Here is a 21,328-nt window from a genome sequence, read left to right on the forward strand (position 1 = left end):
AAGTCCAGAAATGTCCAACCCAGTTTTCTTCCACACAGCATCCATCTTATCCGTTACGACCGGCGTGCATTACACAGTCTTCTGAGACTTATCTCTCCATGCACATGCCAAACAGTTCCAAATACTGTGTTCCACCTCACGGTCCATGCCAGCCCACCAGTATTCAGATTGCAACCTTCGCTTCATTGCGCTCATTCCTGAATGTCCCTCCTGTGCCTGACTCAAAACATGACTTCTTAGTTCCCCTGGCACCACTTGCACATCATTTCACCACAGCATCCCATCAATCCACGATAGTTCATCACCCCTTTGCTGATATTCGTGAGACTAGACCGTACTTCCCCTCTCTTTGGCCACCCATCTCCTACATATTTTAACACTTCTTGCAACACAACATCCCTTACCAAGTCCTGCACCTATTCCTTGTGTGACATGCAACCTCCTTCCACAGCAAGTACTCCAGCCACCATCCAATCATTTTCATCCAAATCTCGTTCATCTAAACAATTGACCAGCAAACTCAACAAACAGTCACCTACCAGATTTTCTTTCCTGGCAGATATTGAACCACACACGTGTATTTCATCATCCAACGTGCAATCCTGGCGGAACTTCTACTTGCTCCCTTTGTAATACAAGCATTGGCATAGCCAATAGGTCTTATTTTTGGGACATTATAAGTATTTAGTTATGCAGCACAATATCCTTGTTGCAATAACATCAACTGTTGCATGGCTAAAAACTTAAAAGGTCCCAATGGCAAGACCTATTGGCTATGCCAATGCTTGTTTTTAGAGGCCTGGCATGCAGTTTTAAATGTAGGCTGGTAAGAAAGGTGCCAACCCGAGAGGCAAGGTCTAGAGAGAAATAAGATAGGAAGAGAGGTGAGTTATAATGAGCTAGCACAAATAAAAAGGTGAAGCAAAGAATGACAGGTCAGCTGAACAAGGTAGCTAGGCAGGTAGTGCCGGTGGGATGAAAAATAGAGAGAATAGAGGTGCAGATGAGGTAGAGAGATGAGGCTAATACAGAGGAAGGGTGAGGGAGAAGTAGAGAATTGTGAAATAGGGAGAGAGAGAGAGAGAGAGAGAGAGAGAGAGACAGAGGTAAGACAGATGTATTAAACGAGCGAGACATTGGAAGCAGAGAGAGTGAACGGAAACAGTGAAGGAGATAGAAAGAGAGATGAAAGCAAGGGGAGTGATAAATGGAGTGAAAGAGGTAGAGGAAGCATTGTAGAGAGAAAGATATAAAATAATGGGAAAGGTGAGGGAAAGAGGACATCAATAAAAAGAGTGACATAGAAGGCCAATAGGTGAGGTAAATTGAGAGGCTAGATAGTGTATGAGAGGTGGGGAAGGGAGAGATGAGGCAATGAGTTGTGAGGCAGAGAGAGAAATGAAAGAGAGAATGGTGAGGTTGAAAGAGGCATGCGAGAGGTAGAGAAAGGTAAGATATAGATGTCAAAAATGCTAGAAAGGGTAAGATAGAGATGAAACTAAGAGGGAGGTGAAGTAAATGGAAGAGAAATGAAGGGGGGTGAGGTGCAAACAAAGCAGCAAGATGCAGAAAGAAGAGAAAAGAGAGAGAGAGAGAGAGATAGAGAGAGAGAGAGAGAGAGAGAGAGAGAGGGGGAGGGGAGAGGGGGAGGGAGAGATATTCAGAGGTCATGAGAGGTAAGTGCTGTGGGGCACTGAGGTTTATTGAGAGAGAGGTGTGACGTACAGAGATAGAAGACAAGGACTGCGGAAAGTGTCCACACTGAACTAGAGGTTGATGATCACCCTAAATATATTTATTAAAATAAAGCATTAAGAGAGTGCACTTTTACGGATTTCAGAGTGTGCACCATCTTGCATTGAAGATGACAAAAGAAGCCATTTTGGCACAATAAACACATCCAGCATGCAACATTCAGAATAATGGAGCAGATTAAGAAATGTGCTTAGACAGAGGATGAAAAGTACACTACTAATAGGGTGGCTACCGCACTGTAGGTCACAACAGACACTATCTCCAGTCCTGAACAATTCACCTGCAAGCCACTGAATTTTAGGTGTGTTAGTGTAATTAGGTCAGTGGAAGATTAACAAGACTACAATACCCATAATGCATTAGGCTATCACACAAAAGTCCAGGAGTGGAAATAGTGTCTCTTGAGGAAGGTGGCCACCATACATTACACTCACTTTTACCAGCTGCTCTTAGCAAGTGGGCATTAGAGTGTGCTGCTAAATCAGGGGGTGGGCTGGGCTCTGGGCACTTGAGAGAGTTTCAGGGGTGAGAACAGGCTTTCCTGTGGCTAATACAACTGGTTCCATGCTCCACTTACTCTTTAGTGGATGATCCAGTGCCCGATTAACCTCACTCAATTATCGCACCCTGCCACTCAACCAGGATGCCCACCGATTTAGAGCAAACCGCTGTGCTCAATAATTAAGGTATACTGTGCACAACTTGCAATTTAAAACCAGCACCATACTGTACCTTCTTAATAATTTACAATGCATTGTCAAACAGAAAATGTAGAAGGATCTAAACTACAGCCAATAAACACAGCTGCCAAAGAATTAAGTGCTTATGTTTAATTTACAAACTACGTCCTGATACAAAACTAATCTGGGAGAAGATAGAATGTTAAGTATACCCTAAAATAGGCGCCTGGAGAATTTTCAAAATGCAAATACTTATATCGCAAAACACATGACCACTAAGAGGTTCGAACTCACAACCTTCAGATTATTAGACTGAAGCTTTGCCTTTTAGGCTAAGAAGGTTCAATGAAGAATTGAAGCACCAGGTGTAGGTGTAGGTGTAGGTGTGTGTGTGTGTGTATGTGTGTAGGTGTAGGTGTAGGTGTATGTCTGTGTGTGTCTGTCTGTGTGTGTCTCTGTGTGTGTCTGTGTGTGTGTCTCTGTGTGTGTCTCTGTGTGTGTCTCTGTGTGTGTGTCTGTGTGTGTGTGTGTGTGTCTGTGTGTGTCCGTGTGTCCGTCCGTCCGTCCGTCCATCCCCCCTCTCAATGACGCAGAAAAACCTTACAGGAAAAGACCATATTTGCTCTGGCAGAAGTTGTCCTTGCTAAAGTAGATGTCAGCACTCTTACAACATATCAGATATTGTCTTAAAAAAATAACAAAGTCAAATGTCACAGCCTGACAGTTTGGGAGCTAACGTTTTTTAAAAGGGGTGAACGTTAATGGGGTTGAGCTCGCTCTGTGGAAGAAGTGAGGAGAAGGAGATAAGTCAGCTGGAGAGAACGAGAGATAAAATGGCTTATTGGATGTATTTACAGTGAATAGCTTGGTTCCGGTACCTCTGTTGATGGAGATATTTGTAGAGGTGTAGAAACTAGCGTGAGTGACATAGATGCCAGATTAAATGTTGCACGTCTCCAATTCCTTCTGCGCTCTCTAATTGAAGGGCTGTGAAGCAACAAAAACAAGTGCGCATGCCTAGCGCTGCAGCGGGAGAGAAAGGCAGAGGGGTTTACCTGCGAGTGGTGCGCGCGTGCTGGAGAGAGCGTCTGTTCTTTTTCAAAGCATGAGTATGTGCTTGGGAAAATAGCTGCACGATGGCTAAAGGTCTCCTATGCAGTGCATGCGCGCTGCGTAGGCGAACCCTAAAAGCATTCCCTAATGGGCGATGTTCAGTACACAGTACAAAACCAGTTCCCTATACAAACCTTTTATAGTGACAAATGCAACACCAACGTGCCAGGGCCTCTCGCTCAATTGTAGAAAACATCAATTCCGTCTCCCTCAGTCGTCTGGATGCTTAAGCTATTGTTACCTCTCTCTCCCCTCGTGCTGCAGCAACACTGCCCCCAACCCCACACCACTGGCAACAGAGCAAATTAAACTTGTGTACCACATGTCATTAGTTTCAGCTTAGGGGCAGAGGCTATGTTCTCTTTTAACTGCACAAATTCTCGTTCACAAGCCTCATAGCACTCACACTTGTCATTCTTTGTCATAAGTTTCCTCATATTCACTGTCCTGTCCACAAAATTTGTCATGAACCTTGAAAAATATTCAGCTAACCCCAGGAATTAAAGTAATTGTTCCTTTTCCTTAGGAGCCAAGGCATCTTGTATGTCTTTTACTAACTTCATCTTAGATAACACCCTATGCTCATCCAGCCAATGTCCCAGATACTCTACTCCAGCCTTCTCGATCTTACATTTGTCCAACTTGATTGTTAACTCACTATCACTCAATTTTGACAACATACCATGCAAGCTTTTGTCATGCATTTCCTTGTCTTCGCCGAGTATCAGAATGTCTTCCTGGAAATACATTATATTTGGCATTTCCTGGAACAGGTGGTGCATTGCCCTTAGACAACTGCAGACGCCAATCTAAAAGGCAAGCGCACAAACCTGTATGCCCCCTCTGATGTGATAAATGAGGTTAAATGTCTCGACTCAGGATGCACTAGGATCTGGTGGTAGGCAGATGATAAGTCTAAAGTAGAAAGCTCCTTAGCTCCCTTGACCCACATCAACATATCACCAATGTTGGGCAAAGGATGCCTGTCCACCCATATCTCCACATTGAGATCCTGTAGATCCACACACATTCTCAGATCCCCATTGGCCTTCTTTGCCAGCACAACTGGAGCCAGCCACTCTGACGTCTCTTTTTCCCCGATAACATTCTCCTCACGCAACCTGCGCAACTCCTTCCTCAAAGGCTCTCTCATGACAAATGGGGGATGTAGCATTGTCCATCAATCTTATTCTATGCATGAACCCTTTTAAACATCCCAATCTGTCACTGAAAACGTTGGGACATTTTTCCTTCTAACTGTTCCGCGATACTCCATTGATACAGGGACTCAAACTGGATTCTGCCCCAATTACTTGATCCGGATGATTGGGATCCAGTTTTATCTGCAACTCCATCTTTGTTGTGGCCAACTCAATAAACAAAATCCATCCTTTGGGATTTACTCCTTCGATATGGACGAGAACTCCATCTTTGTTGTGGCCAACTCAATAAACAAAATCCATCCTTTGGGATTTACTCCTTCGATATGGACGAGACACCCTGGACCTCCAAAGTACAGTTGAAGTACCCCACCAGATCAATTGGCTTATTTCCATATGCCATCAACCTGACATCTGGTGGTTTCACATCCTTTACAGGAAATGTGCTCATGTGTTGCTCTCCAATCAGTGTGTAACTCGCTAGTGAATCCACCATCCTTTGCACCTCCACAATATTCACCATCAAGATGCAAAACGAGTTATCTGACTGACCAACTGCTCCCACTTCACTCACTTGCAACAGGAATTCTTCCGGCACTGCATTCTCATCATCTCCACTCACTGGTGCAATCATGTTTTTTGGTTTGAGGTAAAAACTTCCAACTTTTCCCTTGCACACCGTGGCAAAATGTCTGTGTGGCCTGCATTTCCGCCATCTCTGTCCCACCGCAGAAGAATCAAGACTAGTTTCCACATGTCCCTTCCAACCACAGTTGTAGCACACTGAATCCTTGTTAAAAGCTTTTTCAGACTTTACCGGTGTATCTGGTTCTTTTTACCCATGTCTCTTTGAAACTCACGAGAAGCACTCATACTCGCCACCTTATTCACATCACCTGATGCCATTTCTTTCAGTCCTTCTTGGGTGTTCTAAGCCCTCTTTGCAATTTCTGTTGGTTTGCCTAGTGTCAGACTCTCAGTATTTAGTAATTTCCCTTACATTGTCTTGTCTCCAATTTTCTGAACCAACTGATCCCTCAACATGTCATCCAAAAAATTCCTGTAGTCACACGTCGAAACTAGTTTGAAAGTTGGCTATGAAGTTATCAAACGTCTCGCCAGAACGCTGACCTCTCTAGAACTTGTATCTCTCCACCCCCACATTTCTCTTCTTCCCATAATTGATGCCCAGTCTCCGCATAACACTTTCGCGCTCATCCAACTCATCATCCTTCTTTTTGTCCAACTCCGGAAGATGTTTTAATACTCGACATCCTTCTGCCCCAAACAAGCATAGCCATTTTACACACTGCAGTAAATATGCCCCCTTTTTCGGCCATTACATATGCTTCAAAGTCCTTTTTCCAGTCCTTCCACAGGATAGTGGATTCGCCAGGTGCATTTAAAAAGGCTGTGGGAATTATTAATCCTTCCATTACCATGGCTTTGTACTGCTTTAGATGTTTCACTATTTCTTCTAGTAGAAATTGTTGTGTAGGCTCAATATTTGCCCTAAATTTGTGCTGACCAAGGCTAGTTTCCTTTGCTGTGGGCAGTCGCTGGGGAATCTAATATGGTAAAAGTGCAAAACCTGCTCGTCGCCATTTTAACACCCTGGAAGGATGAGACTTCACAAGAAGAAAAGGAAGTTGTTGCTGCACTCCACCACAAGCCTGTTCTTAAAGGTCCAGCTAGAATGCTATACCACACAACCCCTCCAACAATTCACAACACAAGATGTCACAACGGGTCGGACACAGTCCCAGATTAGTTAAGCTGAAGCTTTACCTTCTCAGATTTTGTGCCCAGAGCCTTCTACACGTTGGAGAGGGTTGAGAGGATCAAAGAGAGCTTCACAGGCAGTGGTCGTGGTGGTGCGAAGAGCAGGCCAGGCATTGCGGTCGAGTGGGCTGGAGCTTCTCATTGACAGTCCACCCGCGGGCTGTTGATGCTGCTATGCAAAGAGATGGGTTGGCGGCGGCTCGCGCTGAATTTCGGTGCGAGCGGTGCTGTCTTGGTGGACCCATTCGTGGTTGCGAAGAGCCCAAAAGCTTGACTTCAAGAGCTTGTGAGCCACACCAAGGGTCCAGGACTTGAGTGGAACTCGCTGCAGCTGGGTCTTAGAACTAATTGTGGAGCCTTTTAGGTCCATGACGCTGAGATCTGGAGGCCAGCACACTAGCCATTTGAGGCAAGATGAAGTTGCAGGTCCAGTTGTTCTTTACCAGGCAAGAGAGCAGCAGGTCAGCACAGCAGGGTAGTAGTTCCTTTAGAACAGTAGTCCAGCAGAGTGGCAGTCCTTGTAGCAGCACAGTAGTCTTTCTTCCTGACAGAGTTCCCACGAGTCCAGAAGTGCACTGAAGAGTTGGTGTCTGAGGTCCTTCTTTTATACATAGTTGTGCCTTTGAAGTGGGGAGAAGCTTCTAGAGGCGTACCTTTGAAGTATGCAGCCCTTTGTGTAGAGGCAGGATACAGCCTATTCAAGTGTAAGTGGGGCTGTGCCCAGCTCCTCCCTTCCATCCTGCAGTGATGGCCCCTCCAGTCACACCTAAGTACCCATAGTGTGTGTTGCTGTCTAGGAGGAATACACACAGCCCAACTGTATCCCACACCAAGTTATGTGACCCAGTGACCGGCTGCAGGTACCAAATGGCTAGGGCAAGAAAATGTCAACTTTCTAAGGATGTCCGGTTTAACATGGGCTAGTTCACATAGACAAGGGTGGTGTACTTTTCTGGGACTACTCTTTTAGTTTGGGTCTCAAAAACCATGACTCGAGTGATATTAGTTTTTGCACCTTGGGATTAAGTGTCCTTCAGCCCACATTAAACTCGAGGCCACAAGATGGAGTGCATTCTTAGCTTTTGCGTAGCTTAAGAAGGCCATAAGAATGCATTGCCTTTTAGAGTTAACCCTTCCCACTCCAAAGCCTGGGTGTAAAAGGTCCTCACAATTCTCCACATCCATCAACTGCAGTGCATCCTAAAAATAGATGAGGGTTAACCATGAGACCATGTCCGTTTGTTGATAAGCCCACTACTCTAGCATCAGGTGCAAGGTCTTATCGATTTCAGTCCACAGGTCTGATACAGTAATGCACCACAGTGCTTGAGATCTAGAAAGACTGCATACATCTCAGTGTAGGTCTTCCAGGGGCAAATGCAGAGGAACTCTTTTGCCAAGATATATTTTGTGGTAGCTAGATTAGGGTTTGGACATTTTATGTTATGTTATGTTGATTTTATTTTCCAAGCAAATGCTCACTAAGGCTTCATGGTTCTAGAAGGTACGATGAATTACACAAAACCTGATCTGCTAGTGGTGGAAGCTACTTTAAACGAAAAGAAATCCTGTTGTATTTCAGAAGGGAACTCTGGGAATGTAAAACAAAAGGAAGCGAGTTCTGTTCCCTAGCACCAGTATAGGAGAAGGCTTTGCCTCCAGAAGATGTCATATGAAGCTTGTGTGTCACAAGGCAAAACTTGTCAGAAGACCAAAGCTTACGAACAAAGGAATACATATAAAATTTCTGAGCCAAGAAACGAGGAGCAGAGCCATAGATGACCTTATGAAATATTGTGAGGGACTTAATTAACATGGTTTGATCCTTCGGCAGCCAGCGCAAATCAAATAAGATGCACTGCATTTTGTGTTAATTACAGACACTTGGTACAGCCGGGGAGGGAGTCTCCTCCCTAAGGTGGAGTGCCGCCCCACAGCTCTCAGAGCAGGAAAAATAAAATAATAACGTAGTTATTATTGTTTTATTTTTCGTAGGTTGGGAGCTGTGTCAGGGCGGAGCAGGGCTAGTGCACAGTGGGAGCAGTGGTTAACACACTCCAAGTGCGCATGACTGTTTGGCCGGCCATCTTGGGGCACAGGCTCCCTGTCCCCGTCTGAGCGCCGAACCACAGAGACATTTCTTGAGGACTAAATGAAGACATTACAATGTTGCTCAGCCTTTGGCAGGTTAACTCAAAGCAGTGTCGTAATATAAGCTTATGACATCTGTGTGGAACTGAAGTGGTTTATTTTTCTGACTTCCCAAAAGACTATTTATCTTTTTTGGGGACTAGCTCAGTCACATGCAGTGTCTCATTCTGCTGTTTGTCTGGTGTACCACGTTCTGCCGCTTCATTCAACAATTTCTTATTGGAACCTTCTAATGTGCGTTTTTTATTTCATTGAAGCCGCTGCAGTTTTGCTCGTGTTTACCGTTCGGGTTTTTGTGTACCTGTTTATTTAGGTTTTGACTGGCGATGCATACTTCAGTACGCATGCGCCAAAAAACCTTTTGATGTGTGTGTGGGGTCGGGAAAACGCCCTCTCCTCCCATTGGCTAGCTCCATAAATGGAGGCTAGCCATTGGGAGAGGGCTCCGTCCGTCAATCTCGGACCAGATTCGGGGGCGTTCCCGAGAATTATTGGCTTTTGGCGACGTCACGCTACGTCAGCCAAAAGCCGAGAACGCCTCAGAATCTGGTCCGGCATTGAGCCGGCACCCTCCTTCCTGCTTGCGTGAGTGCTTTGTTTTTTTTGCTGTGTGTGTCTGTTCCCGCTCCCCCACCCCCCCTCCGCTGTCAGTGTGTCCGTGTGTGTCTGTTCGCGCCCCCCTTCCTCCCCCTCCGCTGTCAGTGTGTGGCCGGTCCCAGACAGAGCACTCGTAAAAAATCCTTCAATAATCTGCACCTCCGAGTCACCTGGTTGCCTGTAAAACAAAGGTTCTAGCGTCTGAGACAGTAGGGAGCATTTGTGGAAAGTTTGGGAGCTCCGCTTTCTCTGGTTGTGGTGCAACAAGCTGCTGCGCACCAGTGTCTGTCTGGGACCTCCGGCCGCCATTTCGCAGAGGGTTGAAGCTGCGAGATTCGGACACCGCTGCCCTCCCAACTTGAGATCTCCGGAGTAATTCTTGCCTGCTGTGGACCTTATCCCGGATAGAGTCTGTGTCCATTGGAGCGAGCAAGGGCTCCGTGTGCCCAGTGGTGAGGAGGCAGTAGAGCGGGGGTCCGAGCTATTTGGCCTGGGTACGCATTGTCGCACGGCCTAAGAGCCCCAGACAAACCGCACACACCACAGGCACAGACAGATTATCGCACCACATGCAACCAATAGACACCCCCACCACCACAGGCATATAGCTGACACACACACCTACACAGCCGACAGACACACGCAGGTGAGATACACAAAAGAGACCAGACACATGCATACAACAACCACCCAGCAGACAAAACAGACATGCACACACACGACAGACACACATAGGTATCGGAGAAAAGGGATCCATCCAGACTCACACCGCAAAGGAGCCAAGACAGAGCAGACAAAAGAGAGACAAAGCACACTCACTGCAGACAGACACACCCCACACACAAAGGACATAAAACTTGCAACTCATTGCAATTAAAGTATTTTTATTCCTCACTCACGTGTGGCACACTGCACTATCAATGCGTTTGCGGTGCCCGTTTTTCGAGAAAGGCTCTCTTACTTTTCACTACGACTCTGATTTTCCTCTTGTTCCTCTTCGGCACACGAGGAAAATGACGACTTTGCTCCTCTGACTTCAGGTGTCACTGTGCCTTACTCCCAATACAGTTGCCTGCATTCAGGCCATCCCATTTCCTGAATGCAGGCAGCTATTTTTAGCGCCAGCAGTAGGGAAAATGGCATAGTGCAGTGCGTTGAAATTTGCTGTAGCACTTTGCGCTGCCATTTCCTTGTAAATATGCCCCTGTTTTTGCTACTTTGCTTTTTAGGGGCTTTCAACTTCAGGGTGGGCTTTTGTTTTTTTCTGGTCATAAGATGGATACATTTCTGGGAACCGGACTTTCAGCAGAGTGATAGAACAGCATCACTTAATGCTAATATCACAAGTACAATCCTTGTGTGCAAATTCACCCATGAGAATGTCCCATGGCTCTATTAACTGACAGAGAGTGTTTATTGTTAGCCAGCTCAAAGGTACATATTTAAAGGACAACAAAAGGATGAAACCTATCCCTGCTGTGATGCATGAAAGTAGCCTCTAATCCTGTCGCAGTTCACACTGTCGTGGCACAGTAATTTAAAGACTTCCCTTATGTTGCTTATATTGGACCTAAACGCTAGGAGGTGCTACTTTAATTAGCACGTAAGAATGCATGTGTTTACACACATGAACAAGTGCAATGTCTCTGATAGAATGCGTTATTGCACTACAGTCAGAACTATTGGCTTGCCTACATTTTTAGGTTTTGACTGGCGATGCGTACTTCAGTACGCATGCGCCAAAAAACCTTTTGATGTGTGTGTGGGGTCGGGAAAACGCCCTCTCCTCCCATTGGCTAGCTCCATAAATGGAGGCTAGCCATTGGGAGAGGGCTCCGTCCGTCAATCTCGGACCAGATTCGGGGGCGTTCCCGAGAATTTTTGGCTTTTGGCGACGTCACGCTACGTCAGCCAAAAGCCGAGAACGCCCCCGAATCTGGTCCGGCATTGAGCCGGCACCGCCTTCCTGCTTGCGTGAGTGCTTTGTTTTTTTTGCCGTGTGTGTCTGTTCCCGCTCCCCCACCCCCCCCCTCCGCTGTCAGTGTGTCCGTGTGTGTCTGTTCGCGCCCCCCCCCCCCCCTCCCTCCCCCTCCGCTGTCAGTGTGTGGCCGTTCCCGCCCCCCTCCCGCTCTCCGTGCCTTTCCGCCCCCCCTCCGTTGCATTGTAAATGCTTGTTACCCACTGCAGAGAAACTGCTCATTGTTTGAGAAGCTTTAGGATTCCTGGACACACCGGTATGAATGCCATGTACGACGTGCGTGAGTGGCTTGTTGGCAAAGCTTGAAGGAAACAGTCCAGAGGCTGGGAAGAGCGTGCCCGTCCCTTCCTCCCCGAGCTTCCCTCGGAGCTGACGCCTAGAAGTTTACTCCAGTCAGTCTGCTTTCACTTTCGAGGGGGAGGGGGGCGATTTCGGCGCTAGGCACAATTTTTCTTCACGAGTGTCCACTGAAGAGTTTACCTTACGAGTGCGAAAAATTGGTATTTATTTACCTTACGAGTGTGGACAATTGTTATTTACCTCACGAGTGTGGAAAATACTATTTTACCTCACGAGTGTGAAAAATGGGTTCACTTTACAAGTGTCAACGAATGGGTTTACCTCACGAGTGTTGTTTCTCCGGTCCTGTGATGTCTCTTTGCGCGGATTTTAAGTGCGTGTACTCGATACGTTTTCCTTTTATACGGCTTTATACTTCTGATACCCGTATTTGTCTACGTTCTCTGTATTCCTGATAGAGATATCATATATATATATCCCAGTTCTACATAGCAGGAACTCGACCCGAAGGTATCGGGCGCTTTACAAGAGCACTCGTGCTAGCATACATGGCAGAATGGCTGATGCTTTCAAATCCCTGCGCCTTTGTGTGATCTTGGGCGGATCAACCCTCCTCCTTTGCCAGAGCTCAGCAACAGGGAGCCTGAACTGTTGAAAGTTTAAAGGGGCGAAGTACACAGATGTGTTGGGGGGAGGGGAGTTCTCAGCTTGTGCAAACATTGCGTTTTACACCCGTGCGCCCGCACATGGCCGTGTTGTTGAGGGGCAGGGCTGGTGCTCGGGTGCCAGGCAGGCCCACCCCCTGGTCCATTGGAGTTTGTTGCAGCTCCGGCCCAGCCCCTCCCCCGGCCCTCTTCCCTCCTCCTTGGAAGCCGCGGCGGCGTTTCTTTTTCCGAGTTGCCTCTTCCGTGTGCGCGCCAGAGGGAACGCGGGCCGGCAGGGGCGGGCGCCTCGTTGAGTGGCAGTGTGTGTCTGTGTGTCTGCCTCTGTTTGTGTGTCTGCCTGTGTTTGTGTGTGTGTTGTTTGTGTGCGCGCGTGATCCAGGGGTCCCCCAATGGCACACCACCAGCAGAACGAACAGCAGTACTACCGCACCGACAGCAGCGACTCCGCAGCCTGCATGATGCCCCCGCCAGGAGGCAGGAAGCAGGAGGAAGACTGCGGGCAAAGTTACTGACCCGATTGTGCCCACAGGGGGCTGACCAGTTGGAGTCTGAGCGTGGTGGCAGGCACCGGCACAAGTAAAGTCGAATATGATGGGGGGGCGAAGGGAAGTTGGGGCCAGCTGGCCCTCCAGGGTATGGGGGAGAGCTTGCAGGCACAAGACTCCATTGAAGTTAGATAACCCCTGTCCAGGCTAGTCTCAGTGGAAGCTGACCAACCCGAGTCCGAGGGGTGAACTGAACACCCTGAGCCTGAGGGGGCTTACCAGCATGAGTCTGAGGGAGAGCTGTCTAGCTAGAGTCTGAGGAAGAGCTGACCAGCCTGAGGGGTGCACTTACCTCTGGTCAGTGACCAGGCGAAGATGGACAATCACTCCTATAACATCACTTGTTATTTTGGGGCACATACCCACATATTCTGGTATTCGGAAAGAAGCACAGTACCGCCCCTTGACACGTACATCAAGCACTGATTTCCTGGAGCTCTCACATTTGCAACATTGACAAGTACCAGCAGGTGGACGTGTTCACGCATGGAAGTAGGTTCGTGCAGAGAGTGTGCAGGTAGGGATGTGCCCAGCTAATCAGCTTTCAAGACACTTAAAAGTACACATGAAGAGTAGATTGTCTTGGGTTCCAGCCGGTGCTGCATTGCACTGGCCTCCGAGCTCTGAGCCTTTCATTCTGTGATGTCATGCCACTAGCATTTCAAGAGTAACATTTGTAAATCAAGCCTTTGTCATTCTGGATGACTTTTATCATCTCATTAAAGTTGTGTATTGAACAAATCGAGTCTTTTATGTCGCACCCAAGACAACAGTTTAGTAGGGCTTGACTTTAAGCATTTCATATATTGGCATGTAAGTGAAGCAGGGTTTGCCCAGGATAACACAGAATGTTCAATAGTGAAAGCCAGGATTAGAACCACAGTCGCTTGGATACAGAATCTCGCCATGTGATGTCCAGGGCGATGACTCCTGATTTTCTCTTAGAAAGAGTACATCTTTTGGTATTTTTCTGCTTTTCAAACTTTCATCTAGGAATGAGTATGTTATGTTAGTGCGGGAACTTTCTCTGAGCTGCTGTGCACTCTATTAGGTCACTCAGTAAGTTCACTCTATCTTTCATGTTATGCTATGTTATGCTGTCTTATGCTTTCTATCTTATATTGTTCTGCGTTAATTTTTTTTGTCAGACTTTGTGTGGCACACTTCTACAATTTGTGTTTGCCATCTATTTCCAAATTTATGACATTGGAAATACAAAATAGTGGAATGTAATGCTGCGAGCCTTTATCAGACCAAGGCCACTCTGGCCTTCCTGGCTGAGCTGGGGGCTCAAAGTAACCTGGGCCTATCACAAGTCCCTGAAACGGAGACGATACATTCGGAATATAATCTTTTGATAACAAGTAGGTCACAGTTTGAGTGCAGAATGTCTGGATTTAAATGCATGCGCTCACAACTAATATTACATCAACGCCTCAATTCTCAGGACGCTTGCCATCCCCACGGCAAAAAAAAGATGCAGTGTTTTCAACAGTGTCTGTTGAGAATCTCCATACCATATGGAAAGTGACGTGGCTTCCGGTGAGCACAGCTCCACAATAGAGGATCTGTCCTAAAACTGAGGTCTGTGTGGCATAAGCCTGAAGGCACTCTGAAAATAACTTTTATGGCCATTGAAAGAGAAAAACCGTTGCAGAACTAATATCTTATCTCCCCTTATAAAATAAAATACTTCTTAAATTCTGGAAAATAAAAGGGCAGCCTTATAAAACAGTTGCTATAGTTTGCGTGGACAGCCCTGTCATCAGACATACAATTAACAATGTAAGCTAATGCTGAACTATCTGAAGGAAGGCTCGGGAAGTGTAAGCACTAATCAAGTAACTGCAACTGACAAAGCCAATAGGCCTGACCATGTAAGTTCCAATTCTAAATACACCCTGTTTTGTCACATATTGGAAATTAGGCAAATTGAATGAATTGATGTGGCTAAGATCACACAAAGCGTTCAGAAGTAAAATCTCTTGATTCTACTACCAGCCGTTACATACTCACTTAACCACACCCCTCCTTTGTTCTATGGTCTAGATTCACGAGCCTCCCAAAAAAGTCTTACATTGTAAATAGCATAAACTACACTTACACAAGTAGAATGATCATATTTGGTAATTCACAAACATTTCCTTTTGGCCCAGATTCATGAATGCTTGATATGTGTATTGTACGTAACCACAAATCGCTTTGAGACATTTGCACCTGGTTCCAAAACCTTACAAATGCAAAAGTTAGGCACTGTATACATTATGCAAGGGAAGAGATTAGACATTCTTATGTTTTTTCAACGTAAACTCTTATTTTTTCTGTTTTGCTTTTTTCTCCAGTAACATTACCGGCCCTATTCTTGACATCCTTTTTCCACAAATTGAGAATTTCAAATAGGGGTACTCCCCGCTTTTCATCCAACGGGTGCCAGGACATTTAGTTGCAAATCAGAAGTTTCCAATTTTTTTTCGTGTGTTCAGGAAAACTTTTGTAGGTCCCCACTAAAGTCTAAAAATAATGTCAAGAGCAATGCCAATAGCTCTAACTTTAACAAAGGCAAAACCATTGCATTGTAAATGCTTGTTTTATAAACTGAAAACAGATCCAAAACGGACACATTGGGTTTATATTAGTTTTCGCCACTATGTTACCGAAGGAAAACAGAATATGTTTTGATGCGATTTGACCGCCATCTAGCGTCGTTAGGTGGGAGGACATAGTTTGCCCTCTGTAATAATTTTAATTAGCGAAACAAAACACGAAACAAAGTACAGACACTTATGTAGCTGCTGTTCTTTGGAAAGTCCGTTTCTGTTTAAATTAAACAGTCTGTTTTCTAACGTAATTCAACGTCAACAAAAAGTACCCTTTCATTTTTCGTGGCCACTGGTAATCCGCTAACCCCTCTCTGCCTGTGAATCATGGATATTGAGTAACTACATTTCTTGTTTTATCTGCCTCTGCTTGGCACTATACGCTTAAAAACTGAGAGATGAAACATAACGCACAGTGTATATATAGTCTTCTTGGGCCAACACTTGTATGCCCTTTCTTTACTTAATTTGAACATAGGTTCGCTTTTTCATTGAGGGGAGATATTTATGTACCAGACTGTGCCTCGAAGAACTTTTAAGCTAATACACGCTGCTCGCCTACACTTCTAAAACGGCAGGAGTTCATTTATTTGGCAGATTCTATTGCGGCGCCTGAATCGCTTGAGCCAGAGAGACCAGAGCTGTTGTTTGTAAGAGTCACTTTTTCAGGTTCTGTAAAACGTCAGTAGAAGGTGTTTTTAAGGGTCTGTGACACAATCGCACAGTATTTCTATTCTGGCATCATTCGGCCACCTTTGGGGGGAGTGTTCAGGGTGGAACTTCAGTTTCGTTCATTAGGTTCACTCGGGCACATCCTCGATCGAATGTCAAGAAGTACATGGCTTAAAGGTGATTTCCGGCCTCCTTGTGGGGTGCTCTCCTCTCGTAACAGTGTTGTGCTGGCTGCGAACATTAAGGTGCTGTCTAATAACATGAAAGTGAGTCTTATTTCGGTTAGGTTACCTGTACTGCCCTTGCTCCTGGAAGTGCATTTATGTTGAAAATAAAAGTCTTCCATCTAGTCTAGTCAGTTGACTGCATTTTAGTTTTTTTTGTTTGTTTAATGTATTTGTTTGTACATCGGGTTTAAAAACCAAAGGGTCATCGAAATCGTATAAAACACACACAGCATTAATAAGCAGCACCATCCTAAAAATAAAATCGTACAAATAGAGCATGAAGGATTCAATTACTTAATAACTTAAGCACTGCTCATGCTGATAAAGCCGCGTTAAGGTGGAGTTATCGGAGCGGTCTGGTGCACTGGGCACCGTTCAAGGGGAAACCTTATGAGCACCTGAGATGTCTCACTGTCAGTGCAGGCAGACTGAGTGCTGGGGTGGGACTATAGATCAGCTGTTCAAGCTTTTTATAAATATTGACTGTGACAGATGCTGCCCAGCATAGGCCTCGGGCTGATGTTCTATGCGCAGCACCACAAAGGTAGGATGGGGGCAGCTCGCAGGTATTGGACTGGAAGAGCGCAGGTGTATCTGCCCCAGTCCACCAGGCAACTTTAGAGTTTATAGTTTGGGACCCACAAACCGTGTACATTGTGCCCTGGTCCTGCACAGCATACAACTCACCACAAACTATAAGGGCATATATGTCCTTGGTCATATTTTGGACCAAATTTGGTCACTTAATATCCCTGTCTCCCCTCCTGTCGTTATGCCCTGTTCCTGTTCTGATCATTTTTTGATCTTGTTCTTTCTTGATTTAAGCCTTACAAAAAAAACCTCTTTTCCCAGGAATACATGGGCTCGTAACTGGAACCACGTAGACGTGCCTTCTCTTTGTTCTTCTCTCTCTGCTTCCTGCCCTAATCTTGCAGAACTATCCCAGTCATCCCAAGCAGACACTATCAATCATTGGCTTTCCAGAGCGAGTGACCAAGTGGCCCCGCTTAGGCGCATCAGAGTAAGACGCGCCGATGACGCCAATAGATGGTTTAATGCCGATCTCAAGGAGAAAAAACTTATAGTGCGGCAGGCAGAGCGCGCCTGGTGTCGCGCCTACTGCCCTATGTTAAAATTACAGTATACCTCTACCCTGACGGAATATAAAAAAGCCATTCTCCTCGCCAAGACCGACTATTTTTCCTCCAAAATTCTTGGAGCTGAAAACCAACCTAGGGAAATCTTTGCCACTGTCCACAAGCTGGCTTCCTCAGACAGGGTCACCCTCAAGCCTTCCCCCTCCCAATCCCTTTGCGATTCTCTCAACTGTTATTTTATAGAGAAGACCGCTGCTATCAAGGCTAACATATCACTGCCCTCCCCCTCCTTCTCTAATCCCCAACCTCCACCTAACTCATCAAACCTGGATTTAATACCTCCTCTGACCAAGGAAACTTTTACTCGATTATTCTCACCTCGGTGCCTACTCTAACCAGGGATCGCACTCTGCAACTCTGGGCATTAGCTTGCCTCATCTCCACAACGGCCCCCCACATACGCCGGGGATGCCTGGTTTCACCTTGGAGATACCCAGTAGGGACCATCTCACAGGGAAAGCCAGGACGGGTTCCCCAGCGGTCTATTAGCGCCAGGATACTCCGGTAGTAATTGAGCGCGGTATAAAACAGCTTATGACATATAACATAACTCACGCAAGGTCCAATGTGGTATTCCTCAGGGTTCTTCCCTTTCCCCTCTTTTGTTCAATTTATATATTTTCCCCCTCATTTTTGCTTTACAGCAGATGGAGGTCACGGTCTTCAACTATGCAGACGACCTCCAGCTTATTTTCAACCTTTCTCCTTCCCCTGGTTCCATACATAATTTTCAATCAGTTATGATTTTTATCTAGGACTGGATGAATTGCTACCACCTCAAGTTAAACCCTGATAAAACCGAACTGGTACTTGTAGGTGGTTGCCCCAGTCCCTGGACTCCTTTGTTTTGCCCCCCTGCTCTTGGCATTTCCCCCTCACCTTCTCCTTCAGTTAAAACATTAGGGATAAAACTTAACAACCATCTCACTTTGCATTCCCAGATCAGCGCAGTGGTTTCATCTTCTTTTCTGACTCTTCGTACAATCCGTAAGATTTCCCGTTTTTTTCCTTTTCTGCTTTGAAACTTATTCTTATGGCCATGGTCTTGTCCCGCCTGGACTACGGCAACATCTTGTACAATGGTGTTCCGGCCTACGAGCTTAGGCGCCTCCAATTGGTCCAAAACCAAGCTGCTTGTCCTATCCATGGTCTTCCTAAATCACATCACGTCACACCTTTACTTAAAGGCCTTCACTGGCTCCCTATTAGAGAACGTGCTCTTTTTAAGATGGGCTGCACTACCTTTCAGGTCCGCTCCGGAACTGCCCCAGCTTTCATCAACTCTGAAATTAAAGCTTACAGTCCTAGTAGAGAGCTGCAGTCCTCCTCCCAGTCCCTTCTCTACGTGCCCCGATTTAGGAAAAAAAAAGCTGGTGGCACGAAGTTCTCTGTTCTCACCCCCACCTTTTGGAATACCCTTCCTTTTTCCATTAGGTCTTCTGCCTCTTACTTCGAGTTTCGCAAACCGTTGAAGACCTTCCTTTTCCTACAAGCCTTCCCGCTTTAACGCCTGTGCCCACTCCCTCTGGGTCCGCATCCCTAGCGCCAAGAAACCGCCTGGTAGCCGTGCGCTTAATAAGTATTTTAACTTCAACTTCATAGATAGAAACTTCATGGTTTTATATACGAGAGGCTGGTAAGCCCTCTCCACTTCGGAGGAGGAGGGGTTAACCAGCAAACATACCTGTGCACTTAAACTTAAACCCTCTAATTCGTTTGCCACCATCCGTCAGTCACTTCATAGACTAGTGTGAAATGTGTCCACTTTTGGCATTCTTTGTGGGCAACGTGGAGCAGCAAATGTCAAAATTGGTAAAATGCGGAACTCACTACCCACTAGACTAAGAATAAACTACAACCATCTGGAGTTTCGGAGAGTATTAAAAGCCTGGCCCTCACCACGCTCTCAACTACTAGAGTGAAGTAGTCCAAGAGTACATATCCACATGCATGACTGGCCTATTCTCACACTTCATCAGCTTCTCATACCAGTTTGTGGGGCCACACCATGCTTGGAGCCAGGCCCGGTTCTAGAGGGTGTGTCAGGCCCCTACTGGGACAGCCCCATGGCCCACCCAAGGCCCACTCACAAGCAGCAAACCATCATCTGTTCTCTTTCTGGATAAAAAACAAAATCACACGAGTCTGCAGGCTCCCAATCCAAGCCTACCTGTCCATCTTTCTTATGTAATGCCGATGCCTTCGAGTGCTTTAAGTGCCTGAGGACAGGGGTGAGGTCACAAGGAATGGCTGCCATTATTGTGCATGCATCGCTTGAAGGGGAGCCTGAGACACCCTGCCGCATTGATACTGTAAGCTCCTTTCGCACAGTGTTTAAGAGATGAAAACACATTTATGGCAGAAACAGTGTGAAGGATGTTGCCATTGTAAGAAAGGTAAGTGGAATGAGCATACAATCAAGATATCTTAGTAGTAGTGTTATTTTTATGTGATGTTATTTCTAACTTATGGCCATGGCCACTGGAATTATGCAGCTAGAGAAAACTAAATGATGTGGCAACATTGAAAATGTGATACACGTGTAAATGATTGAGGAGTAAGCCTTTCTAATTTTTTCTTTTACAGAGCCAGGCCAATTAGCAGGGCTCTGGACCTTGGAGCTGATATTGTAGTGACCGGGCGATGTGTTGACAGCAGTGTTGTGTTGGGACCACTCATACACACGGTATGGCGAATGTTCTTTTATTTTAATTTGTAAGGTTCTCTCTTTGGGACTTGTTTTCCGGGCTCTGCAGTACAACACTAAATATGTTTGGAAAGCTTGAGCTTTGTACTTCAGTATAGTCTTTAAATCGTATTACTTTGTTGTATTGGGGCACTGTTTTGTGTTTCTTTCCGCACCTGTGAATATCAATGTTCGTGTTTTGTCTACATAGACAACAAATGAACATTGACTTTTGATTACACAAAATACCAATGACAGCTTCAAAAAAGTCAAGAACTCCGCCTTAAGTTTGTCGACAAGCTATCATTATTCATGTTAATACAAGTATTAGCGCTTCAGTGCAAATTAGCCCCACCTGAGTGTTTCATATCATTCTGTTCCTATTCAGTAGAGGTCTTCTCATTTGTTTCTCTCAAACTTGGTCTTCTACGAGAAGTTTTCCTACTTGTGTTTCTTCCATTGGATGGGGTGAGACTTCTTTATAGGGTACCTGGGAATCTAGGTTTACTGAGTTGTATTGCATGTGAGGGTACAGTTTACAACTGCTGCCTTACATCCACCAATACAAGTGCAGTGCAATCGGATACTAAAGTTGCTCTCTTCTGGCATTTGATTCTGCCTGTGTACCAAAGACGAACAGTAAAGTCTAAATGTTGAAGGTGGCGCGGGTTCGAAACTAAGCTCATTTAGAGAATGACACAGTAAACCACACTTAATAAGTTTCAGTCACAGCCAGTGCAGAAACTTCGAAGAAGAATAAGTGTCTTATTCAGAGCCAAATAAAACAAACAGGTAAAATGTGATAAAACGAAAACAGAAGTCACTAGCGCCTTCTGGGGCTAAGATGGGTCCACAGTTTGTAGGTCGAGCCTAGAGTTAGTGCGCATGCGGTGCTCAGCGAGACTGCTTGTAGTGGAGAACGGAATAGAAGCCCCGCCCACTTTCCACCCATGTTTGTCATTGGCTTGTGTCATTGTCCTTCATAAATGCTGGCCTCTGATTCGTAAATCAGCTTGTTAGTCCATCCTTAGTACCACCTGGTCTTCATCTGTAACCTCCTATGGCGACTGGCCCTTTTACTTCGGTTGTTACACGGGATGCTTATTTAGTCTGTAAGCACTATTTTCTTGAGTTTCTCTTATTTGCAGGCCCTACGTGTTTTGCTACATTCAGCGCACCATGCACGCTTTCTGCCTCGCTTGCCCGCCTTACCACCGTTCCGAGATTACTGCTTTTTTATATTTTCACTTGGGGCACACCACT

General features: G+C 45.8%; 1 protein-coding gene across 1 annotated transcript in view; it reads left to right on the forward strand.

The window, feature by feature from the left end:
- LOC147728555 (uncharacterized) overlaps positions 1-21,328 on the forward strand; it is a 703,293-nt gene that overhangs the window by 114,447 nt on the left and 567,518 nt on the right. The window contains exon 6 of the mRNA XM_086962332.1: positions 19,966-20,065. Coding sequence (XP_086818458.1) covers positions 19,966-20,065 — 100 coding nt within the window. The remainder of the gene's footprint in view (positions 1-19,965; positions 20,066-21,328) is intronic.

This window comes from Lissotriton vulgaris, chromosome 3_1 (genome assembly GCF_964263255.1).
Source record: "Lissotriton vulgaris chromosome 3_1, aLisVul1.2, whole genome shotgun sequence".
In the NCBI taxonomy this organism is placed as follows: domain Eukaryota; kingdom Metazoa; phylum Chordata; class Amphibia; order Caudata; family Salamandridae; genus Lissotriton; species Lissotriton vulgaris.